This window comes from Limulus polyphemus, unplaced genomic scaffold (assembly GCF_000517525.1).
Source record: "Limulus polyphemus unplaced genomic scaffold, Limulus_polyphemus-2.1.2 Scaffold2561, whole genome shotgun sequence".
NCBI classification, from domain to species: domain Eukaryota; kingdom Metazoa; phylum Arthropoda; class Merostomata; order Xiphosura; family Limulidae; genus Limulus; species Limulus polyphemus.
This window is the reverse complement of record NW_013668171.1, coordinates 60,383-84,234: the sequence shown is the minus strand read 5'-3', so window position 1 is coordinate 84,234 and position 23,852 is coordinate 60,383. Positions and strand designations below refer to the sequence as shown.

Below are 23,852 nucleotides of genomic sequence, written 5' to 3'. Positions count from 1 at the left end.
GTCTTCAAAATACGGGTGCGTCTTATATTCCGAAAAATACGGTATATTAAATACCTGAATACATTGTATTTTGTGAGACTCATTTATATTTACTTACCCATCTACTAATACAAAAACCTTAGTTTCAGCGCCGTGTTTTTACAGTTTATTGATGTTGTTTGCTTAATATTTCAAATGTTGATGTGTTCTAGCTTGTAGTCACAAATGTCAAAATAAACCAATCATTTTACTCAAGACTGGTATTTAAATAATGAAATTAAACATACTTACATTTATTACAAAAGAAGAATAAGAAGATGAGAAGCAATTTTTCTAGACCTTTATAAAAATACTGCTCCAGTTCCATGCTTTAGTATTGTTAATTGACGTAATAACTACGTTTATATACATATTTACATACTACTTTATACAACATTGAGTTTTTTAGCTGTTCTATATTTACTCATTGTTGATTTAAAATTGACTGTAACAAAAATGTGATGAGTAAATTCTAGATGTGTGTGTGTGTGTGTTTGTGGCACTTTAAAAAGGGAAAAATATCCAACTAATAATTATTTGTTGCTACGAATTTATGGAATACAATATTCTAAAATGGCAATAATGATGGCAGTAGCACGTTGATTTGTCGCTGGTTATTAGTAGACCATTGCACAGGAATTTGATGAATAATTTCGTTTACTAGGTGGAATTACAACAGTGCTGAAAAGCTGGGGGGATCCAACTACTGGGGGATGCTGGCCTGGTACGGAAAAGGAGGTTTCTATGTTGACCTAGGGGTCAATAGGTCGAAAACAGAAGAGATATTAACGGAATTGAAGTTGTATCGGTGGATTGATCAAGCTTCTCGAGCTGTTTTCCTTGATTTTACTGTTTACAATGCAAATGTCAACTTGTTCTGTGTTATAAGGTAAATAAGCTAATTGTTACGTCATATAAACCATTAGATATACATTCAGTAGAACTTGCTGTCACGATGCGCCTGATTGTTTGTACTTAAGGTAAACCCTCATGGGACATCAAACTGTTTTCCACAGCTAAAGGACACAAGAAGGTCATTGGATAACATTCACTATCCTTGAACCACTGAGTTGGCTAAAAAGGAGTTGATATAGTTTGAAACTGCAGTACTCAGTTGACCATAGTATAGAATTTGTTTTTCAGCATGAACAAATATGTTCATATTTCACACTCATGCAAATATAGGTTACTGAAATATTATATTTAATCTTACAATTGACTTCTAATCAGGGAATGTATTTAGTCGGTATTGTCATGGCCTTAATTAGAAAATGATTAGGGTGGTGTTTACGTTTCTACCAGATGGGTAACACTTTCTTTGATTTTAAAATGATGTCCCCCGGTAAGGATAGCGTTAAGTTTACGGATTTATGACGCTAAAATCAAGGGTTCGATTCCCTGCGGTAGACACATTAGATAGTCCAATGTGGCTTTGCTCTACAACAAGCAAACAAACATGAAAGTGATAAGACAAGAAACTGAGCTTTCCACCAGGGAGTATTATATTATATATATCGTTTTGTATATTTTTAGGTTGGTATTTGAATTTCCACCTACTGGGGGTATGATACCTTCATGGAATTTTGAAACTTCCAAGTTGATTCGTTATATCAGCAGCAAAGATATCTTTATTGCAGCACTAGAAATCATCTTTGTGATCTTCACCCTGTATTATTTTGTAGAAGAGTTACAGGAGGTAAGTCAAGTAGAATATTAGTAATTTTAGACATTACTTACAATATATTTCTTAAAATACTGTTTTGAAAAAGAGCTCAAACTTCAGAATTCAGAGATAATTCTATATATATTTTTGTTTGTTTCACGGTGACCCAATTAAATTATATGCTCCTAGAAAAGCCCGATGGTAGCACAACAATGAGTTTGAGGGGTTATAACTCTGTTAACTTTAAAAGAAAGAAAATTCTTGTTTATTTTTTCACAGGCCTTCGGTTACAATTTTCAGAAACTGTCTTCAGGTGTTTCTTGCCCCACCATATTATTATGGTTTATGTTGCCATGTCCGGTCCTGCTCTATCTGAAGCTTTTACAGTGACCGTTTCAACTGTCCAATCCCGCAAATATCCATAGGCTCTGCATCCAGTAAGAGTTGTTTGTTTTATGAAATAATATGAACAACTTTTTCATTCTCCAGCTAATTGAGGTATGCGACATTTGAACGGAAGGTTTGACTGGAAGTCTTATCTTAGTGAACCAATACCCTATTGACCTTGTTTCTGTAATAAACCGGTATTTCTGTACGATTCAAAGAATACAGACTATTGTTCTGCTACTAAGCAGAGTTTATCTTGAACTCTGTATCCATTCTCATGTCAAGCAATAATATGTCGTGTGCCATATTTTGGATTTTTTTTCCACTCACTGTAAAATGGCACAAGATATTATCAAAGTACACATACGCTTCGTCAAGTAACACCACGTACTGCAGTTTTCCCCAGCTAAGTGCAGCTCATACAGTTTTCTGCACCTGGTCTTTCTTTCCAGGATATTTCATGGTAGGCTCCCTAGTGGCATAGCGGTATGTCTGTGGACTTACACTGCTAGAAACCGGGTTTCGATACCCGCCATGGGCAGAGCATAGATGTGTAACTTTGTGCTTAATAACAAACAACAACAACGTTGCGTGGTAAAAAAATAATATTTTTGTATTAATGTATATCGTGTACTTACGTTTATCAGTGAACGTTAGTCAAGCTAACTTTTAAAAGTTGTAGTTAAAGAATTATAACACTTTCATTATCATTAAGTGGACTGGACTTTACATTTTCATTTTACTGAATAATCCAAAAGAACTCGAGCAACATTAGTAACCATTACAACACTGTTAATGTATACAGACACAAAAACATATAAAATCGCACAGAAGATGCAAGACAAAGTTTAAGAAATAAAATAAAAACACTAGATACAGTGGTAATAAAATCTAGGAAAACTTTAATTTGACACAACGTTTCGGGCCTAAACCTTTCTTCTGGTGATGTCTGTTAATGTCTTATATACAGAACATATTCGAATATCACTAAAAAAGGTAACAAAAAGAGAATGTGAGAAGCATGGTTCAAAGTGTGGTGTAACAATACTGGTGAATCAATTGTTGTAAAGTAATGACATAAGTAGAACAGAATCAGAATAAAAAGGTGTAAAGAAATATAAAGTTGATATATGAGAGGTAATAGTGGGAAAAGTTCAAAAAGATAATATCATAATAAGAGTAAAGCAGTAGGAAATGTAGAGAAGAAATTCGATGTCTGCATAAAACATCTATAAAGTGCAAATGCAAAAATCAAACCAGCATCCACTCCAAAATTTCAACTACAAACACTATTAACAACGAAATATGAAATATTAGAAACCACCTGCTCTACGCCTGCTGTCACTCTGTTGTGCCACCGATGACTGCAAGATATTCATTACTATTTAATCAAGTTAAGGAACTGAGCAGGCCTATTCAACAAAACTGCCCAATTGAGAAAATAGCAGCCCATGGTGCAAAAATACCATAGGGGGCATGTCAGGTACAATTTCAAATAATTTCCAAAGCAAATCAGTAAGGTAGTGAACAGAAAGCTATTCATCTTGATGGATATTCAAAGTCCTGCGAGAACAACATTAAATAACCTTCTTACAGAGAGTCATAACGACTACCATCCATTGATGGATGTCTTATCAAACATATTTTGAGCATCACATCAAAAAAGAGTTTCTAAACAAAAGTTTAGAAGCAGTGTAAGGAGAAAAGACGAAACCTTAGACAAACTTCAGGAAGGCGTAGAAAGAATTGCCCATTTATCCAGATGCTTCACGTGAAATGGTGGATTCGAAGAATACGATCAATTCATAAATGCTTTAATGGATGGTAGATAGTAAGCAGGTTAGACTAAAATAAAATAAATGTACATTTTTAAAGGAAACTGTTCAGCTTATGATAGACATCTAAAGACGTCATCCAGGAATTATGAGATAATCAGATCAAATAGTGCAGAAACATTAATTGTTTCTGATGGAAGTCAAGAATAACTGAAATAATGAACCAGTTAACAGGTTGCTGAGAACAAAAGAAAGAAACTACAGAACAGTAGGTCTGTCAAGAACTTCTTAAAATGATACATTGCCAAGAATCCCAGCCAAAATTCTTTATGAAACAAAATATGCTCCCAAACAGTGGCAGAAAGAGAAAACTGTGGAACACATGGACAATAAATTCGCGACTGTAATGAAAGTTAGTGGTAATAAACCAAGGTTCTTGTTGAGACCACTTACAAAGTATCACTAGGGATGAAGCCACCATGGAATTCCCCCAATCATCCACCTAACGGGAATTCTCCCAGTGACAAGATGCTAAGTGATAATAAAAGCCAAAGATCATCCTATTTTTTCATCATAAGCCATAGAAAATGAAACTATGAAAAGGTTTAGTGTTGCACAGCTTAGGGACGGTAAATGAGTAAAGAATGACCAGTTTGTTTTAATAATCTGAATTTTAAATGATTAATGATACTATTATTGTAATGTTAATATTTATAAATATTGATCATATTAATGTTGACGAGTTCCTTTATTGTTAATTATGGAAATTTAAGTTAAATATAATATTGTTTTCTTTATGTGATAAGATTATTAAAGGAATTCACAAGCAATGGAAGGCAGAGTGATGTATGCTTTTTTTAAATTTTGCATTAATATCATTGCATGTCTAAGTTGTTTTTTTATGTCACATGATGGACATGGTTTAATGACTACAACCTTTCTGAAAGTTTATGAAATGATTTGAATAGTAAAAATGTGTTATGCTCTAGTGATTGATTGATTTGTGAGTCTCATACAATAGATGAATAATTACTGAGTCAACGAGTTTGTTAGTATGTCTGTTTGTTCAGTTTTGTGAATATTGAGTTTGTGTTTCGACAGAGAAAACAGAGATACTTACGAGAGAAGTTAGCAAGTAAGCAAAATTGTTGTATTGGCACTTACTGTAAACTTAGGCCTATCAGTGAACATTAGTGGAGGTAACTTGTAAAACTTGTAGTCGAAAAAATAAAATTATTTCACTATTATCAAATTGATTAGACTTTGAATTTAATTTATTTTATTGTTGCATATTCCAAAAGAACACGCCTAACAATAGAATCTAATAGAACAGAATCTTACCACATCCTTCCAAAGTAAAAGCTATCGTCTCGGAAATCGCAAAAATTATTCTACAATCCACAAGCAATAATTAATCAATTGTAAATAGTACCGAAATAATTTAGAGGTATTTTCACTTTATAGGCAGTCTAACATTAACAAAAGAGATAAAAGACACAACAGTATATAGCTTACTTGACCGAAATACCACACGCGGTCAAATTTAGCACATAATCTCGAACAGATTTAGCTTTTTAGAAATTAGGAGAATTCAAATATTTCATAGACACGAATTATATACCACGTTTTCACACTGTAAATGTCGACCGTGCATTATAATATGTTATTTTCATGTCAAATTTACTTTAATTTCACCCTTTTGAACCTGGAAAACATGTAAGACAATTATTGAACGTAAGACATCGTGCACTTAGTTTTGTTCATCAGATTTGTTTGCTTCTTCCACTTTGCTCTTGTTCTCAAATTAACATTCCTTCCAATCAAATATTCGAATCTCTTCTTGTGTGGGATTAGTTTACCTTGAAAACCAGGAATACCACAGTTGCAACCAATACAATTACTTCATCAACTTGACTGGTCCATGTGATCATAACAGTTTTATTCAAGTCCAAAAGACAATGCTAAGCAAGTTAGTACTGGTATTCAAAATTGGATCAACCTTACCATTTAAGAGAAATGGATAAATGGTTTTAATGGCGGATTTAAGTTAACAATCACCAGACTTTAACGAATGTTTAGATCCTATTCACCCTCAGCCCCATAATTATAATGAAATTGTTAGTATTAACCCTGATATTGCTTTTTGTCGAGACTTCCTGAGCAACGATATATTGATTCCAAAGTTTATGGTTTTTGAATGAGTCTTTTTACATAAGTAAACAACTATTTGGTGACAAATCCAATGTATTACTTTGCACAGAAATGACGCATGAACATACAAGTTATGAATGATTAATTGTTCTTGGGAATCTCGTTTTTAAACTGAAATAAGTTTCTAATTCTAAAAAAGTATTTGAAAATGAATCTGAAATGAATTTGTGAATACACTTTGTTCTAAAGAGAACTTAATTTCTTAACATATTGAAAATGTTGCTCATGCACAGTAGTGCAGTTGCAACTGGTTTCTTAAAAACATCAAATTGAAAAGATTTATTTATTTGTATCAACTGAATTTTTATTACGTTATATAACTTACATCTACTATAAACTTACTCCATTTTGCAAACTTGATTAACCCCGTTTGTTCATTAACTTATGAAAAACATCTTATAGACAAAAACTTAATATTTGTTATGAATGAAATATTTTATTATATTTATTAATAAATCTTAAGTATTTGTTCATCACTCAGTTAAATATTTTTAGATATGTAGCTAACGTATTAAAAGGGGTTCTAATTTATCATATTTTAATTATTTTCAGCTCTACCATCAAAAATTAGAATATCTAAAAAACGTATGGAATATATTTGATCTACTAATTCTTTGTGTAAGTATACTATATTTTTTGAAACTTGTATCCACTCTATTCTATTCTGTGCATGCGATGTCCTGTTTTCTCATAACAGTTTAACAACAGTAGTTCTGTGACAGATTGTTTAGGCAGAGCATTCATGATGAGTAAACTGGAATGGACGGTAACTGCCTGTTGTAAAAACACACGTGTAGAGGACGTGTAGAAAATCTATGTACCTGAAGACGGAAGATTTCCGAAACGTCGTCCTCTATACTTGTGTTTTTACAACAGGCAGTTACCGTCAATTCCAGTTTACTCAACAGTAGTTCTGGTAATTGTTAAAACAAAATTCCAAAAGTTGTTATTTTAATTAATTACAGGAGATTATCTCTGAAAGATAATCTTAACAGATAATGTTTAGATATCAAAGATATTTGAAGGAAAACTTTTTATAGCTTTAGAAGAAAATGTGAAACAGCTTATCGTTTTATACACTTACGTACTATGTGTAAAATATTATTATTACGTCAGCATATGCTAACTGTTCTTTTCCTTAGGCTTCGATTAACTGCATTGTATTCAGCATCTACCGTACTCTTACAGTAGGCTCTTTGCTGCAAAGCTTGCTGGCTAATCCACAGAATTTTCCAGACTTCCACGGACTCAGCTTTGGTCAGAGTATGTATAACTATACCATCGCTATCACCATCTTTCTCTCCTGGATTAGAGTCTTCAAGTACATTAGTTTTAACAAAACCATGATGCAGCTGTCCTTCACTTTATCCAGAGTAAGACGAAAATAGTTTAACAGTAGTTTTTGTATTTCTATATCAGAACTTGGATCATTCTCTTAATTAATTTCTAGATTGTTACACATGAACATTTCAAACTTATGTTTTTAAGTGTAAAATGGTACTGAATTATCTGTGTACATGTTAAATTGATTGAAGAGTTATGACTGTAGTCGTTTGTTATTGTTTTGTTAATATAATATAAATGTATACGTCAACAAATTGCGTATTCTGACTTTCGTATTCCGAAAGCACACGTGTTTCTTCAAATTTCAGGTTTCTGCATTCCTATTTGCGTATGGTCAGCTGAAGAGAGAATGTAGATAATGAAAGCAGTTTTGGTGCTTTCAGAAATGTTAGCTTCTGCTTTGAAAGGCCCTAGATGGTTAAGAACTGTAAACAGAATATAGATAAAACAGTTCTATGTTACATGTGTTTTAGATAAATATAAAGAAAACTCACCGGATGCTTAACTCTCATTTCTTAAATTTTCCTTATAAATTATTAATACTAAAAGTAAGTTTAAACAATTGCACAAGCACAAGTGATGGAGATTAGTTTGGATGTAGAAATCCGTTGAAATCAACGGGAGTTGAGGAATATCTAATGCTCAATAGAGAGAATTGTCTGCTTCGAACTTGGGCCCTGATCGTTTGTAAGTGCCTTAGTCTCAGAGTACTACTGTAACCTAGGGATCGCGGATTCAAGCTCCGCTCACGAAAGCTTCTTTTCACCTATTTCTGATTTTTTACACTCTATGTTTAATGAGGAATTGTTTCAAAGAGTTATCATAATCACTAGTAATCTTTTAGTACCAAACGTGGAGTTAAAACGTGTTTCAACACCCAGAATAATTCAGTTGATGGAGTATGAAACATAATTCCGAGGACATTGAATAATTCAATTCACCATCTATGTTGGGGTGCCCTAGTGGCTCGCGTGCCCAGACAGTAAGTCCAAGGATTCCTGTTCACATCCTATTTGCACAAAATATGTGATCTTACACTTTGGGGCTGTGGATGAAATATAAGAACGGTGGTCAAATCGCACTGTTTATTCAAACAAGAGTATCTCAAGAGTTTATGGTGGATATTGTTGGGTAGCTGCCTTCCCTCTGGTATATTATTTCAAAATTAGGTACAGCAATGTGCATAGTAGCCCTCTGTGTTGCGTTGCACAAACATTCTGAAACAAATAAGCCCATTTATCACCATGAAACTACAAGTGTATGTTAATTAACATTAGCGTCTGATCAAATCAAGTTACCTACATATAACCAGACGTAAACATCAACCCAATAATGGGTATAGTTAATTAAAAGCACTATTCTTATTTAATTTATAGCAATGCGTTGTTTCATCATTTAGGTATACACTCTATTAACAGTATTTTTGGCCATAATCTCAGTAATATCTCACAAGGTTTGCCCAGTCTAGAACTATGTTAAAAGTACCTGTCTGGGTTGTGAACCCTAGACAAGCTCACATTAGTGCTCTGAGACCAATACTCTTATCATATGCAGATAACCCTCCATCCTGTGAGATAAAGAGCGTGAAACCTTCAACCTCAGATGGTTTTGTGCTCTATCTGGTAAGCTAGCGGTTGCATAAACATGATAATGACGCTGAAATGTTAAAAAGAGAAACTCAAACTTTGTTTCCAGAGTTCTAGGAAAAACTGCTCAACCTGCAGCACTGAAATTGTCTTGTGTTCTACCAACCAAGACCTAGTGTATTTTTATAATTGTATAACTTGATTCATGAAATAAATAATTTATATTTTAACTTGGGATAACAGAGCACATTTTGTTTAATGGATTTTCGTAACCAATTTTCTTTCAAGAATGCATGGATTTCTTAGTAGTATTTTCAAATTGAGTGGCACCTTATATGGCATATGGGCGGAATGGCCAGATCAGCTATCCCAAGGTTTAGGCATATAATCGCTGATTAGAGGGAGGGAAACCATGATATCTAGCTCCGCCAGGGTCACAGTCATAATTCCAACATCTATAAAAGGTAAGAGTGCTTCTAGCGGCAAATCACGGTTAAAACCCAGCACACTAGCCATTGTAACTCATCATTCCTAATAAACATGGAATGGTAGTACATTAGTGAAAATTATAACTTCACATAAAAGGTGATTGTATTTAAGATATTTTGAAGACATAGTCACACACCTATCATGCTGGCATATTTCTTTCAAAAGGTTATTAGTTGTTTTGTTTTTTAACAAATAAGAATATATTACGCTACCTCTAATTAAAAGTAACTCAAACACTCCTCAAAGGTTTATTAAAGTAAAGACACATGCTTCAGTTAGAGCCTCGTAGATTTTTACACTTTTGTAAAATGTTTCTTAAACACTGTTTTGGGCTGTATTTATTTCTCTCTTAATAGATGTTATTGCCAAAAAAGTAATGCTTAACACTTTTGCCATGATGTTGTTTTATTGAAAATACGTTTAATCATAAAACGCAAAGAGTCGTAGTTTTATTTGTACGAACTGAAATGTTTACTGAAAAACTGAGCTTTTAGTTGAGATAATGTTTAAAAGGTGATTTTCTTTCTTTTGTGAGGTTTATTATTATTCTTTTATTATAAATTCCAGGGAGCTAAAGACCTTGTTGGTTTCGCCGTTATGTTTTCTATTGTGTTTTTGGCATATGCCCAGTTAGGATACCTAATGTTTGGATCTCATCTGATAGACTTTAGTTCTATCAGTAACTCAATGTAAGTAGCGTTTACTGGAAAACAAGTTGTCTAAATTGTTGTTTATTAAAGATGTGATACTGTAATCTTGGAAGTATGTTTTAACGTTCTTTATTATGGTAGTACTTTATCATATATATCATTCATTAAAATATTTCAATTGCTATTAAATATGGCTTATGGAAAAAGTTAGTATATTAATCTTAGCAATTTTGTTTTCAAGTATCGTTTATTGGAAAATTTGGTTGAACAATATAAGCATTTTGCCTTAGATATCATTTGTTGAAATACTGGTACAATAATTTTAACAGTTTGTTTCAGACATTGTTTATGACAAAACTAAATACATTAATTTTAGGTTTTTTTAAGACACTGTTTATTTAAAGGCATGGCGAAACAATAAGTAACCCTAATTTTTCGACTACAATCGCTTTGTCCAAAATTGACAAATTTTACCTTTCTATAACTAGAGACAAATCTTTATTCAGGAATATGTCTCAAAATTTTCTTTTAAAGATGTTTGCATTGCGGTAAAATCCTTGTGAACAGGATATAAGTGGCTGTAAACTTACATTAATCCTCGTCTTGGACTAAAGGTTATATACCACAGTGGCCTTTCTATAAAGCACCTACGCTCTTGGCCATGTTTATATGTCTTTTTTTTTTCTGGGGTATGAGTCATACACAAGTGGGACGGGAGGGGTGTGAATAGGTTTGTAAAAGTTATTATAAGCTGAGAAAGGATCTCTCTCTTTCGAATATGTAAAAATGGGGGAAGATCACTGACGAAGGTAATGTAGGATTGTGGAATACCAAACTGTGACTTTTGTTTGACTTGAAAGTACGGTATAGATACAACATTTCAATCTCTTATCGTGTGAAGACGCTTTTTTACTTTTCTCCGCTATAATAGACGATCCAGATCTTAACTGCCCTCTAACATCTGCAACAAAATTTAACCAAAGTGCTCAATAAACAAGAATAGAAAAGTCCTTTCAGCCTTTTGATATTAACAGTGTTTCCAACAATCACCGATAGTCGAAACTAACCACCAGTGTTCTAGTATATTAACTGACAAGTTCAGCAATTTTAGTTATTTTAACTAGCAATTATCATATTCAGGATATTTCACAAAAATACATCTAAAACTCAGTAGATTTATATTAAATGCTTTTCTTAAGACAACTCACTGCTAAATATTTCTTCAATAATTCCAAAAATAATGATTGAAACTCCCTTTAAACTGTTGATTTATCACTCAATAAACCATTCTAACTGCTCTGTAATGAGTAATTATGACCAAATGTCCTACACGTGTTCTGCCATTAACCACTAGATGATAACTCAAAAAATAAGGAATACCACTTTATTTCAGATAACGTATCAATCAACCATGTCGTAAGTCCTCTTGCTTCACCTCGTTGCATAACAATCATTACTCAAGTTATGTCTGAGTCATTCAATTACTCTTCTCAAAGCTCCTTATAGGTTGTTTATGTTTTCCTTCATAAATATAATTGTTATCACTCATCTAATTCATCGTCATTGTTATTGTAATGGCTTTGAATTTTACACAGTGTCCATGATTTAAACTTGCAACTGACGATAGAAAGTATATGCTCTATGTAATGAGCACCGTAGGATAGCCTTATACTGAGGAAAGGATTAATACATGTTTATGGCTATTCACATCATGTCAGGAGGACATTAACTAACTGTAGAATATATTCATACAAACAAAAATAAATAAAACATATGCCTAAACAACGATATACAGGGTGGCCAATAATGTTGGAAACACTTTTCATATATCATACCGGGAAAACCATTTAACACAAAGGTACAAAATAACCATAATTCAACATCTGCACTATGTGTTATATTCAAAACGATCAGTATGTTACCCATCTCCTGCCCAGTGTTTTGCAAATCATCCTTACTCGTAACAGTGTGGTGGGGCACCGTCCTGCTCTGGATTAGCACGTTAGTTTGTAATGTTTCCAACTGTGACAAAGCAAAATTCTGCAGCATGTCAAGGTACGTTTTCCTGTGACAGTTGCTCTGCAAAAAACAAAATAAAGCCCAAAGATAGTGTTATGCGTGACTGCAGCCCAGACTGTCTATCGCATGTTCACTTGGTATAAAAAAAAAAAAACTAACTTTGCACCTCATCGTTGCATGTGCAATAAACCGCGTGTCTCTATGTTAAACGGTTTTCTTGATATACGTTTTCAAAAATGTTTCTAAAGGCCTTGAACATCCTGTATTATTTTCTTGATAGCTAGGCAAAACATAGTAGTTTTCATCTACTACCTTTGTTTGTCACAAGCTCATTTTCGAAAATAGTTATTCCCTTTACCTTATTTTAAGTAAGATAATTTTAGACAACTAGTTTATTTACAAATAATACATTTCTTCATGTTTTGATGCATTTTTTGTTTTTGTTCAACTGAAGTTCGCTTCTTCAGTTTACATCAGGCATAATTTAATGATTAAGACATATTTCACTTAAGCCACAGCTACTTATTGTTTGAATACAAACACGACCCTTTGCTTTGTTCTGAGCGTTACACTTTGTTCACATGTGTACAATTTATCAATGTGTTGTTGTTGTTAAATATTATTCCAAATATTCTGTATGACTTCCCACAATTTAATCAAGTTGTTTGGTGGCCTTCTGATAAGCTCATATAGCCTAAGTATTATTCATATAGAGACTTTATACAAGCCAAGTCATGGCTGTAAGTGTTCCGTCAGCCTTTTTTATTATCAACGTGCCATTTCACCACATTTGCTATATGCTTAGGATCACTGTTTTACTGAAAGATGAATCCTCGCTTGAAAAGTCTTGTTCCCGAGGAAATGGTGTGATGGATCAGAATCTGCGGGTACTTTTCAACAGTCAGGATTTCATCAATTTTCTCTAGATCACTGACGCACATCCTCAAATTTGTATGTATTCCTTACCGTCTTTAACTATAAATAATGAACATTGAATATGGTATCTTTTTTTCTCCACGTCTGATTGTTGCTAACTAATTCATATATATAAAGAGCACTCGTCTCCAGCTTTCCTCATTCCACTGTTTCTTGTTTATTTTAACCTTTTTGTTTCGGCTACTTCTTCTCAGCAGCCATTTTGAAGCAGCCACACACTTCGTGTTATTGTGTATCTCGAGGTAGCATTCACACCTGTGTTACAGTAATGTTGTTTGGAAAACCATCATTTATCTCATAAAAACATGCCCTAAGATACATAATACCACTTATAGAGAGTGCCAGTTTTATGTACACTCTTTAAAGTCTTGCATACAACTCTTAAGTGTCTTGCCACAAATCTTCACATTGAGTATCCTTGATCAAGTAAAACTTGAATTTCTGCATGTTTGTTATGTGATATTTCAAGCCTGGAATCACAATACTATTACTGGGCATAGTATGACTGCCTTTACTACGTACTTTTTTTGTGTGACTGTAGGTTGGTGCAGTACATTATCGCACACTAAAATTAGGCATTCCTGTCGTATTTCCTTTTTTTTTCTTATCGTAAGTCATAATTATTTTAAATACAGTTTATCTATAAATACATGTAACGTAAGTTTTAGTGTATGGTTTATTTTAATTCCAGTAAGTAGTTAAACATATATCTGTTAATATAATAGTTTTTGTGTTTCTTTGAAGAATATAATATTTATATTGAACAATTTCTTGGTCTACATACATCTGTTAATATAATAGTTTTTGTGTTTCTTTGAAGAATATTTATATTGAACAATTTCAGTTTATATTTCCTAATGCTTATGATAACCTGCTAGCATTGCTGTATTAAGATATTTCAACGATTATTCCTCACAGTATGAAGTTTTACTGACAACTGTTCGATAAATGTACTTATTTTTTAAGTTCCCAGTTTTTTTTGGCGGGAGCGTAGACCAATGTATTTTATCATGCATGAATACATATTACTTTCACAGATTCACATTACTACGAGTTCTTTTGGGTGACTTTGATTTCTATGCGTTGGAGGAAATTCACGGAGTGCTTGGTCCCATTTTCTTTCTCTCCTACGTGTTTATTGTTTTCTTCATCCTGATGGTGAGTTGTTAGTCAAGTAGCTGTTATGTATATGATGGTGGTAAAACACGAGACAAAATTTAGCAAATACTCTTGTTTTCTAAGTTATATTATACATTAGAGCTAGTCACTCCTAATTCAAAGAGAAGTGCTTTTATCATTATGTGACACATCAAAAATAGTTACTTATGTTTTAAAGATAAATATTCCTATTATTAAGTGGTATTAAAGTTAGGCTTTGTTACTTCAAAGACAAATGTTTTTATTAAGTGATGCATTTGAATTAGCAACTGATGTTTTTATTAAGTGATGCATTTGAATTAGCAACTGATGTTTTTATTAAATGATACATTTCAGTAAGCAACTACTGGATTAAAAAAAGAGTCCGAGACATTAGAATATAGCCATTTCAAGTCGAAACAGAAATGTTTGTAATTACTGACGCCTTAGAAGTTAGACACCGTTAGATCAAAGAGGGGTGTTTTTATTATCAGGCGACTTTTAGAGAGTAAGCATAAATTAATTCCAAGAGAAGTATTATTTTTATTAAGAGACACTTTAGAAGCTACTAGTTGATAGTCCAAAGATAACTTTTTCTAGTTGAATGAGAAGTTTTGTGTTATTGAGATACATTAGAAGGTAGCTACAACTTCTACTTCAAAGAGAAGTTTTGTGTTATTGAGATACATTAGAAGGTAGCCACAACTTCTACTTCAAAGAGAAGTTTTGTGTTATTGAGATACATTAGAAGGTAGCCACAACTTCTACTTCAAAGAGAAGTCTTGTGTTATTGAGATACATTAGAAGGTAGCCACAACTTCTACTTCGAAGAGAAGTTTTTTTATTATTGAGATACATTAGAAGGTAGCTACAACTTCTACTTCAAAGAGAAGTTTTGTGTTATTGAGATACATTAGAAGGTAGCCACAACTTCTACTTCAAAGAGAAGTTTTGTGTTATTGAGAACCTTCTAATGTAAGCCACAACTTCTACTTCAAAGAGAAGTTTTGTGTTATTGAGATACATTAGAAGGTAGCCACGTCCACTACGTGAAAGGGAAGCATTTTATCATTACATAATACATGAGTAGGTAGCCACCCCTAGTTCAAAAAGTTAGTTTTCTATTATGTGATGTTTATTTTGTTTCTCTCAGTGACTGATTGTCCAAAGAAAAGTATCTTATTTTATCAAGTGACAATGTAGAATTTATCCACAGTTAATATTAAGTGTTTTTATTGTTAAATGTTATATTGAAAGCAGCCACTGCTGTTCAGTAATAAAGTTTCATTAATAAGATACACTTTGGAAAATTATCACTATATATTTGGTAAAAGAAAACTTATTATTTTTATCCTGTGAATCATTAAAAAGTTACCTCTGCGTTCAAAAAGAAGAGTCTTTATTATTAAGTGTCAAGTTGCTATAAATAAAAGTATTGTAAGTACAGTAGATATTGGCCATTGCTAGTTCAAAGTGAAATATTTTTATTACGATTAATTATTAGAAGTTAGTCACTGCTAATTTAGTCATTAAGTCATAGATTGGAAGGTTGACACTAATGGTTCAAGGAGAAGTGTTTTTATTTTTATGTTGTATTACAAAGGTTGAGTATGTTATATTAAAATGAATTTGTCGACGTTTCAACGTGAGTTCATGTTCTAACTGATGACTATGAATTCTGACAATAACCCTTTAGTATAGTTTCCGTTCCAAAAGGTTCCGTTGTAAGGCTTTCATTTTCAAAGCTTATCATTCCTCCATATAGGTCTTCTATAATGCATCTAGTTTCTCAGCAATCCTTTCAATAGTCCGATCACACATAAATCCCTTGGCACTGCAACTGGTGACTTGACCAGTAGATGTCTTCATTTGAATTAATATGATTATCCTTTCCATTCTCCAGCTGATCAAGGTATGTGTCTGGAAACCTTATATTGGTGAACCCATACCCTGTTGGCCTCGTTTCCAGATGGAGATCCTTCTTTATTATGTTGTGTACTATTGCCTTGGGAACATGGAAGTTGTTTGCCACTGACTTTTGTATTTGTGGACTATCACTTCTTACAAGACGTTGCACTTTGGTCATCATGGCTAGGTTTGACTTGTTACATATCTCTTTCTGGATGGTTCTGGTGTCCTAAGTTGATTCATATTCCTTTTTTACAAGGGATATCACAGTATTGGAAATTCTAAATCCTCAACCTGAACGCATCTTTACGATCAGAGTTTATAAAAAGTTTGTGTCCAAAAGAGGTGTTACATACCCAATCCAAAAGTGGACAATTTTCAATGGCATCGTACTACCTATGAAATGCCAAGCAATGCCAAAATGTTGCCCTGATAAATGAAGTTCCACAAATTCTTTATATTGGTAGCGGTTGTAACGTGACTTGCTGATTTGTATAGTCAATATCGTTATAATACAACATACTCAGTCTTCTGTATTTAATACCACTGTGTCCAATCAGATCAAACGATCTAGCAATCCTAGGTTACCTACATCAATAATCATACCAAAGAGAGTTAAAATACCAATTCTTACTGGCTTGTAGATGCCTCCTATTGGATGACCAGTAAGTTTGCGGACTTACAATGATAAAATCTGAGGCTCAGTTCCCAGCCATGGACAGTGCTCAGATAGCCCATTGCTCTGTATAGGTGTATATGTATAAGCAAAAACAGGGCTTATACATATATATCTATACCAGCCCTTGAAATGAGTACAACCGCACTCCAGGATAACATAATGCAAAACTGGAGTAAGCAAATATGAGCTAGAGGATTAATGCAAAGTTACGAACTTTCTATATCTTAGTTACAAGAATGCTAGCTAACTATATACAAAACTCCTATACGATAATTAAGAAAATTTTACACGAATATACGTAAATAAAGATATATTTTATTACAAGTTACAGTTCTACAGTAAGGAAGACTACTTTTAAAACGGGTACTGTAAAAGCTGTAACTTGTAATAAAATAATCTTTATAATCAATAAGTAAACTCGAAATGAAACTCTTAAAGATATATTCTATCTATATCTATGTAAGAGTAAAATATTACAGCTCTTATAGCAACGATAACTTTTCCTTCATTATCCCAGTTTTTCCCAAGCCTGAACCATAACGCTAAACACTAAAAGGCTTTAGGCTGAATTGAAAGTTAACTAACAGAGTTGCAACTTCCTGTAATCACTTATTTTAACTACAGGAACCACCCATTGGCACAGCAGTAAGTCAATGGTTTATGATGTTAAAAATAAAGTTTCGATACTTGTGGTGGACACAGCACAAATAGACCATTGTGTAACCTTACGATTAACAACATATAATAAAAAGACCAAAGGAATGATGTCATTATGTTTACATACTCACATAACAAAGAAATTTATTAACCCCCTACCCTTCAGAAGTCAGTGAAACAAAATAAAATAATGCCAACAGTATCAAAAATGAAATAAAATGAACGAAATAAGATGGAGTGAACTAAACAGTAATTGAAATAAAATTTGCAAAAAAATGTCATCTTTAAAGATAATCAATTAAATAGGGTTGCAAAATAAATAAGACCAAATGCAATATAAGAACTGAACAAAATTAAATGAATGAACAGCATAAATATAAAATAAAAATGAAATTGGAGTTCAAATGGATTAAACTAGAGTGAAAATAATTCATCTGTAAAACTAAACTAAATTAAAAAAAACACAAAATCAAATAAAATCATAAGCAATATAAATTAAAACGTAATCACAGCAGACCGAAAATAATTAGACGATATATATAAGATATGGAAGTAAATGTAATGTTAACATTGAAATACATCTGATTACCACATTAAACGATTAGATACGTTAGAAGTTAGCTACTAGAAGTTCAAAATGAAATGTTTTATTATTAAGTGAATTATGACAGGTTAGCCACAACTGACTTAATGAAAAGTATCATTTTTTATTATTAAGTCATACATTGCAGAGAAAACACTTTTAGTTCAGAGAAAATAATTTTTTTCATTAAGTGTTATACTTGAAGATAGCTACTTCTAGTTGAAAGAAATTATTTTTATCATTAAGTGCTTTATATTCTTAAGAGTCACATTTGAAGAATCCATTAAATAATTCAGAGAGACGTATTTTTATTATTACATGACCTTTGGAAAAGTAGACAGTGCTTATACAATTAGAACTTTGTTTTATTTTTAAAACTAAAAAAACACATATGCGAAACCACAGCCAAGGGAACTGGCTTTGAAAAATCAGCAAATAGTGAAGAAGTGTGATTTGGAAAAGTAGACAGTGCTTATACAATTAGAACTTTGTTTTATTTTTAATTTTTAGAAGGTAACCAACGTTTCTTTAATTAGAAGTATGTTTGGTATTATTCAATGACACAGTAAACACATTCTTATTACTGAGTGATGCATTTGAAGGTAACCTCTGTTAGTTCAAAGGTAATTATTATTATTGTAATGCATTTGATGCTGGCCAATGTTAGTTCAAGAATAAGTATTCTTATTGTTAAACTGACTTATTAGAAGATAGCCACTGTTAGTTGATGTTACTGAGTGACGTATTTGAAAGAAGCCACTGGCCATTGGAAATGTTCATTTTATTCAAAAATAAATTTTAATGTAGCCATTCTTAGTTCAAAGAACATTCTTATTATAAAATTACCAAACTGCTCTGATTAGTATGTAATACATCAGAAGGTATCCAGTGGTTGCTCAAAGAGAAGTACGTTTATTATCACAATGGACTCGTTAGAAAGTAAACATTGCTACTACTAGTTCAAAGTGGAGTACTTGTTATTGTGATGCCTTAGATGGTAGTTGCTATTAGTCCAAAGAAAAGAGAGTTTTAATTGTTAAATGATGCATCAAACGATTACCTCTACCAATTCTTTGCCAGTACACGTCAAATATCTTTCTCTTTACTTTGTACAGAATATGTTCCTGGCAATTATAAACGACACCTATTCCCAGGTGAAGATGGAACCTGTAACAGATGAAGTTAGCAATAAAATTGTGAATTTCGCGAAGAAGGTAATTGAAAATAATAGTTCATTTTTAAAGCGCGACTAAAAACTTATGTCATTTTGACTATTTCTGTTCACTAAAATTTATGCTTAAAGGATAAAACTCACTTCTTCAATTTACCATGATACAGGGGTTTGTACCACAAGGCATAAAAAGTATTTTATTCCCATGTATATAGGTGTATGTGTTTTATGACATATCACCTTTTCATCACAATTACCATTTAAAAAATTTTACATTTAACAAAATTCAAGCACCACCATTACATTTCTAAGTTCTACCCATGCTATGATTTTTCTTCTGTCTATCTATCTCATTTTTATTTTGTTATAATAATTGGTTGGGGTGTTATTGATTTTGTGTGGAAATGATACTGGTATGTAGGTATCCCGCAGGTTATTATAATGTTAAACCATTACATTTTTTATCACACGATCAGTAGCATGGAAGATTTGAAGCAGAGAATCGCAACATCCTGCATAACGTCGAAATGCTACCAAACATGAGGTACAGCCTGAGCAACAGGGTGACGTGTCTTGGTGCAGGGCTGTACCGATAGTTGATGGCGCCCTGTGCGAGATATAAATTTTCCACTCCTCCAAAAAAAAAAATATATATATATATATCCTTACCTTCAAAGTGGCAAACTCGCTCTCCCTACAGGTCGGCACTCTTTTCGGGCACACCACTCTTACTGCTTTTGGTATGACTCTGGTGCAGGGCTTAGAAAAAAAATGGTGGTGTGCGACTTTTGAATTCCCCTGAATTTGAATTTCCTTCTGTACTTATGGTACAGGTAATTTTTGTATATTGAAAAATTGCAAATGGTGTGTTCTCATACAAATCACTTAGCTGGTTATCTACTTTTGTTTGCTTATAGAAATGGAAAACTTTTAAACGTAAGCTTACACGTAGTGAAGAGCTGAAAATAATGGAAGAAACACTCACTGAAATATCTGCCAATGACAGAACCTCTCATTATGAAGATGTGCAGAGGATATTGAAGAGGTGAGTTGGTGCTAGGCCACTGAAGTATCTGCCAATGACAGAACCTCTCATTATGAAGATGTGCAGAGGAAATTTAAGAGGTGGGCTGGTGTTAGGTCACTGAAGTATCTGCCAATGACAGAACCTTTCATTATAAAGATGTGCAGAGGAAATTTAAGAGGTGAGTTGATGTTAGGTCACTGAAGTATCTGCCAATGACAGAACCTCTATTTCCTCTGCACATCTTCATAATGAAAGGTTCTGTCATTGGCAGATACTTCAGTGACCTAACACCAACTCACCTCTTAAATTTCCTCTGCACATCTTCATAATGAAAGGTTCTGTCATTGGCAGATACTTCAGTGACCTAGCACCAACTCACCTTTTAAATTTCCTCTGCACATCTTCATAATGTTAAGAGGTGAGTTGGTGTTAGGTCAAATAGACGTATTGTAAAAGTTGGCGAATATTTAATTACCTTAAGAAGTCTTTTATTGCATACGAAGAGATCTTGTGTTAATTTTAGAAGTATCCACGGAAGTAGGACATACTATTTATAACTCTCGTATAGTATATGATAAATAGCTTAATGGAAACTTTTATTGCTCAAACCCACAATATCTTACATCTTTACCAATTAATCTTAACCATTTGAAACTAGATACAGCCATCTATGGGGACGGGGTTTTTTTCAGATATTAAATACACTGCATGGTTTCAATAAAGTTATCCTTGAAGCTTTTGTAATGATCCACAACAAACATGAAGCAATATAACTAATTAAAGATGTGTTAGAAACATTGTTTTGGATGTAAATTGCTTGAAAAGCATTTTTGTAGCAAAATGCTCAAAAATCTTACCCTAACCCTATGCCATTCATCGAGGTGACATCTAGCGGCATGAGGCAGAGAGTGATTGTGTCTCTCGGCTTTTGTTGTTGTTGTTGTTGTTATTTGTACAGTTTATCTATGATGCAAGGGAAACAGCCAAGAGAACCCAAGTCTAATTTCGTGTTTAACAAGGAATTCGAGATGGGACCCACAGCTAATGGAGGCAATCAGAATTTCGATTGTAAAAACAACCAATGAAAAATATTTTGAGAAAAGTTTGCAACTATGAGGAGGTTGTGGCAATCAAGGGCTGGTACAACTTTAAACATTATGTGATTTTTTTAGTGTTATAAAATGATATAAACAATTGAAAGTGAGTTTCTTTAAATGATGTGCAGTGACCTGGTTAAAAAAGTGTGGCGATTTGTCTTGATTTGAAGGTAATTTTGGAGTTTTGCAACTCAAACAATAGTTAAGATGACCTTGCCTGGCATGATGAAAGACCAGTGCCTCGAATTCATGTATAAATAAATTGAAATGCCTGAAAAAAATAGATGTTTTACTCTTCTCTATCTTTGGCGTTGTGGTTAAAATATTGCCGTCCTCCTCCTCAGTATTAACTGTGAGCCATCACTGATTTGATGGAGTAGATAATAGGTTAAATACCAAAAATCTCTGTGCAGAAAATAGACAAGAACAAAAATAAAAAAAGAAATAACACACGCTGTAAACTTGCAGTAATTCTCTAGCGTGAACAAAGGTTACATGCCATTATGATTAGTCGATAAGGCTTATACATAGATTACCTACACTGACCATTCCCATTAAATATATTCTTGGGATATAAACCCCTCAACTCATACCAGTTTTTATAGTATTAGTACCATTCTTTGAAGTTGGTAAGACCCATCCAATGAAGGCGTGACACAGAAGCAGATCCAAACAAGTATCAGCCATATGGAACAACTTGTGTGGTAGGCAATCTTTGTCTAGGTGTGGTATATTCAGATGAAAATGAATAAACATTAGAGCAGTGGGATAGGAGATTTGTCCAAAGTAATGCTATATCTCTGAGTAACCAAGTTTTGAGAATGGATTAAATACAGAACAGAAACTCGGTAGAAAGTGAAACACAAAATTAACAATTTTTATTATATCACACATAAAACACAAACACAGTCTTTGTGTGTGTGTGTTTGCTTGTTTCATTGACAAGGGATAATCACTTTTACTGGACCTTTTTTCTTTAGCTACTCAAGCTGAATCCAGGTACTAGACTGACTAAATCCAGCATTCCTTACTTTGCAAGAAACATCATATTTACCCAGAGCAACTAACATTACCCATGTGATTGGTCATTCTCATTCAAACTTAGGTGAGGCCGTAACCTCGAGATATCACCTAAACGAACATTGAAGGGCAGTGCTATCAACATCCTTGCACATATAGAGAATGAATATATAATACCACAAGAAGATAGACATTTTTTTATATATTCATATGCCACACTTTCGTCTCTTCTATACTTCATACTTGTCCTCAAGCTGATGATATTACCTTTAAAACCAATAATCATTAAAGTTGCACCTCAGTCAGGAAATGTGTTAACTTTTTCTCCTTTGAAAACATTTGCACGTCACACAGACATTACAACCCTTTAATAAAGGAAACCATCGAAAACTTTAAATACAAATTTATGCATTAAAAGAACCCTTTAACGAACATAAATGACAGATAAAACAAAAACAAGGCCCTTTAACAATGACACTACATATAATGGAAAAATAAACACAGAAGCAAGCACACTGAGAAAAACGTTTTAACAAAGAAATACCATAAAGAAAGACCTTTAAAGAAGGATTAATCAAAATAAATGCATTTTAACATGAAATAATACACTTTACAATCGCAATTTAACGCGAAATCAAATCTCACTATACAACTACACATACTTAGAACCTTATAAAAAAAATTACCATTTAATGGTTAACATGAAAAACAGACTTTAAGAGTGATACATAAAACCAGTTCACTTCAACCGTGGAATTGCACACAAAAAAAATAACAAAAAGCAATAAATTAATGCAAAAATTCAAATATCAAAATGCAAAATAGCATTTTAAGATGTAAACGAAGTTCGGGTACCTTAACTAGTATAACTTTTTTCCAATTACTTGACAGAGCATACAAGTTACTAAAGAAATTTACTCTTTACTCATTAAATAAAATTACGTTTACAAAATGCAAGAAGCATATACAAAAAAAAAAACTCTCTAAGAAACAGATTAAACAAAACATAGAATAAACTTATTACAACAACAACAAAAGGATCAAGTTTATTCTATGTTAATAAATGGGGAAAAAATTAGAATGTTATGTAAAATAACCCTTGTTAACAAAACATCTACACAACGCCCTACACAGAAAATAAGAAAAAAAATGTAGAGTTACATACATATAAAAATATATTTACACCACTTTTAATTTATAGAATATGGAAATATAATATTTACACCTACCCAACGTCAAACATGAGGCTTTTCTCCATTATCTGTACTTCTAACTTCTAGCAGATCCTCCGATGTGGCTATTGTCTAGAAATTGGCCACAGTGGTCGCTCTGATAGTATCACATTGTTTGATCAGAATCTCTCTTATGTCTACCAGCTTTGGTTGTAAATAGTGGACGTCTCCTTTGAGCTGTAATGGGGCATTATCCTACTCCAACACGCCACTCTTTCTTTTGTATTTTACTAGGTCGTCAAACCTTTAGTCCTACCTTTGAA

At 33.0% G+C, this 23,852-nt stretch overlaps 1 protein-coding gene across 1 annotated transcript in view; it reads left to right on the top strand.

Moving 5' to 3' along the window:
• The window catches only part of LOC106467302 (polycystin-2-like), a 44,173-nt gene that overhangs the window by 14,591 nt on the left and 5,730 nt on the right, over window positions 1-23,852 (top strand). Inside the window, exons 5-9 of the mRNA XM_013927640.1 lie at window positions 683-907; window positions 1,552-1,714; window positions 10,041-10,162; window positions 14,116-14,236; window positions 20,131-20,258. Of these exons, the coding sequence (XP_013783094.1) occupies window positions 683-907; window positions 1,552-1,714; window positions 10,041-10,162; window positions 14,116-14,236; window positions 20,131-20,258 (759 nt within the window). The remainder of the gene's footprint in view (window positions 1-682; window positions 908-1,551; window positions 1,715-10,040; window positions 10,163-14,115; window positions 14,237-20,130; window positions 20,259-23,852) is intronic.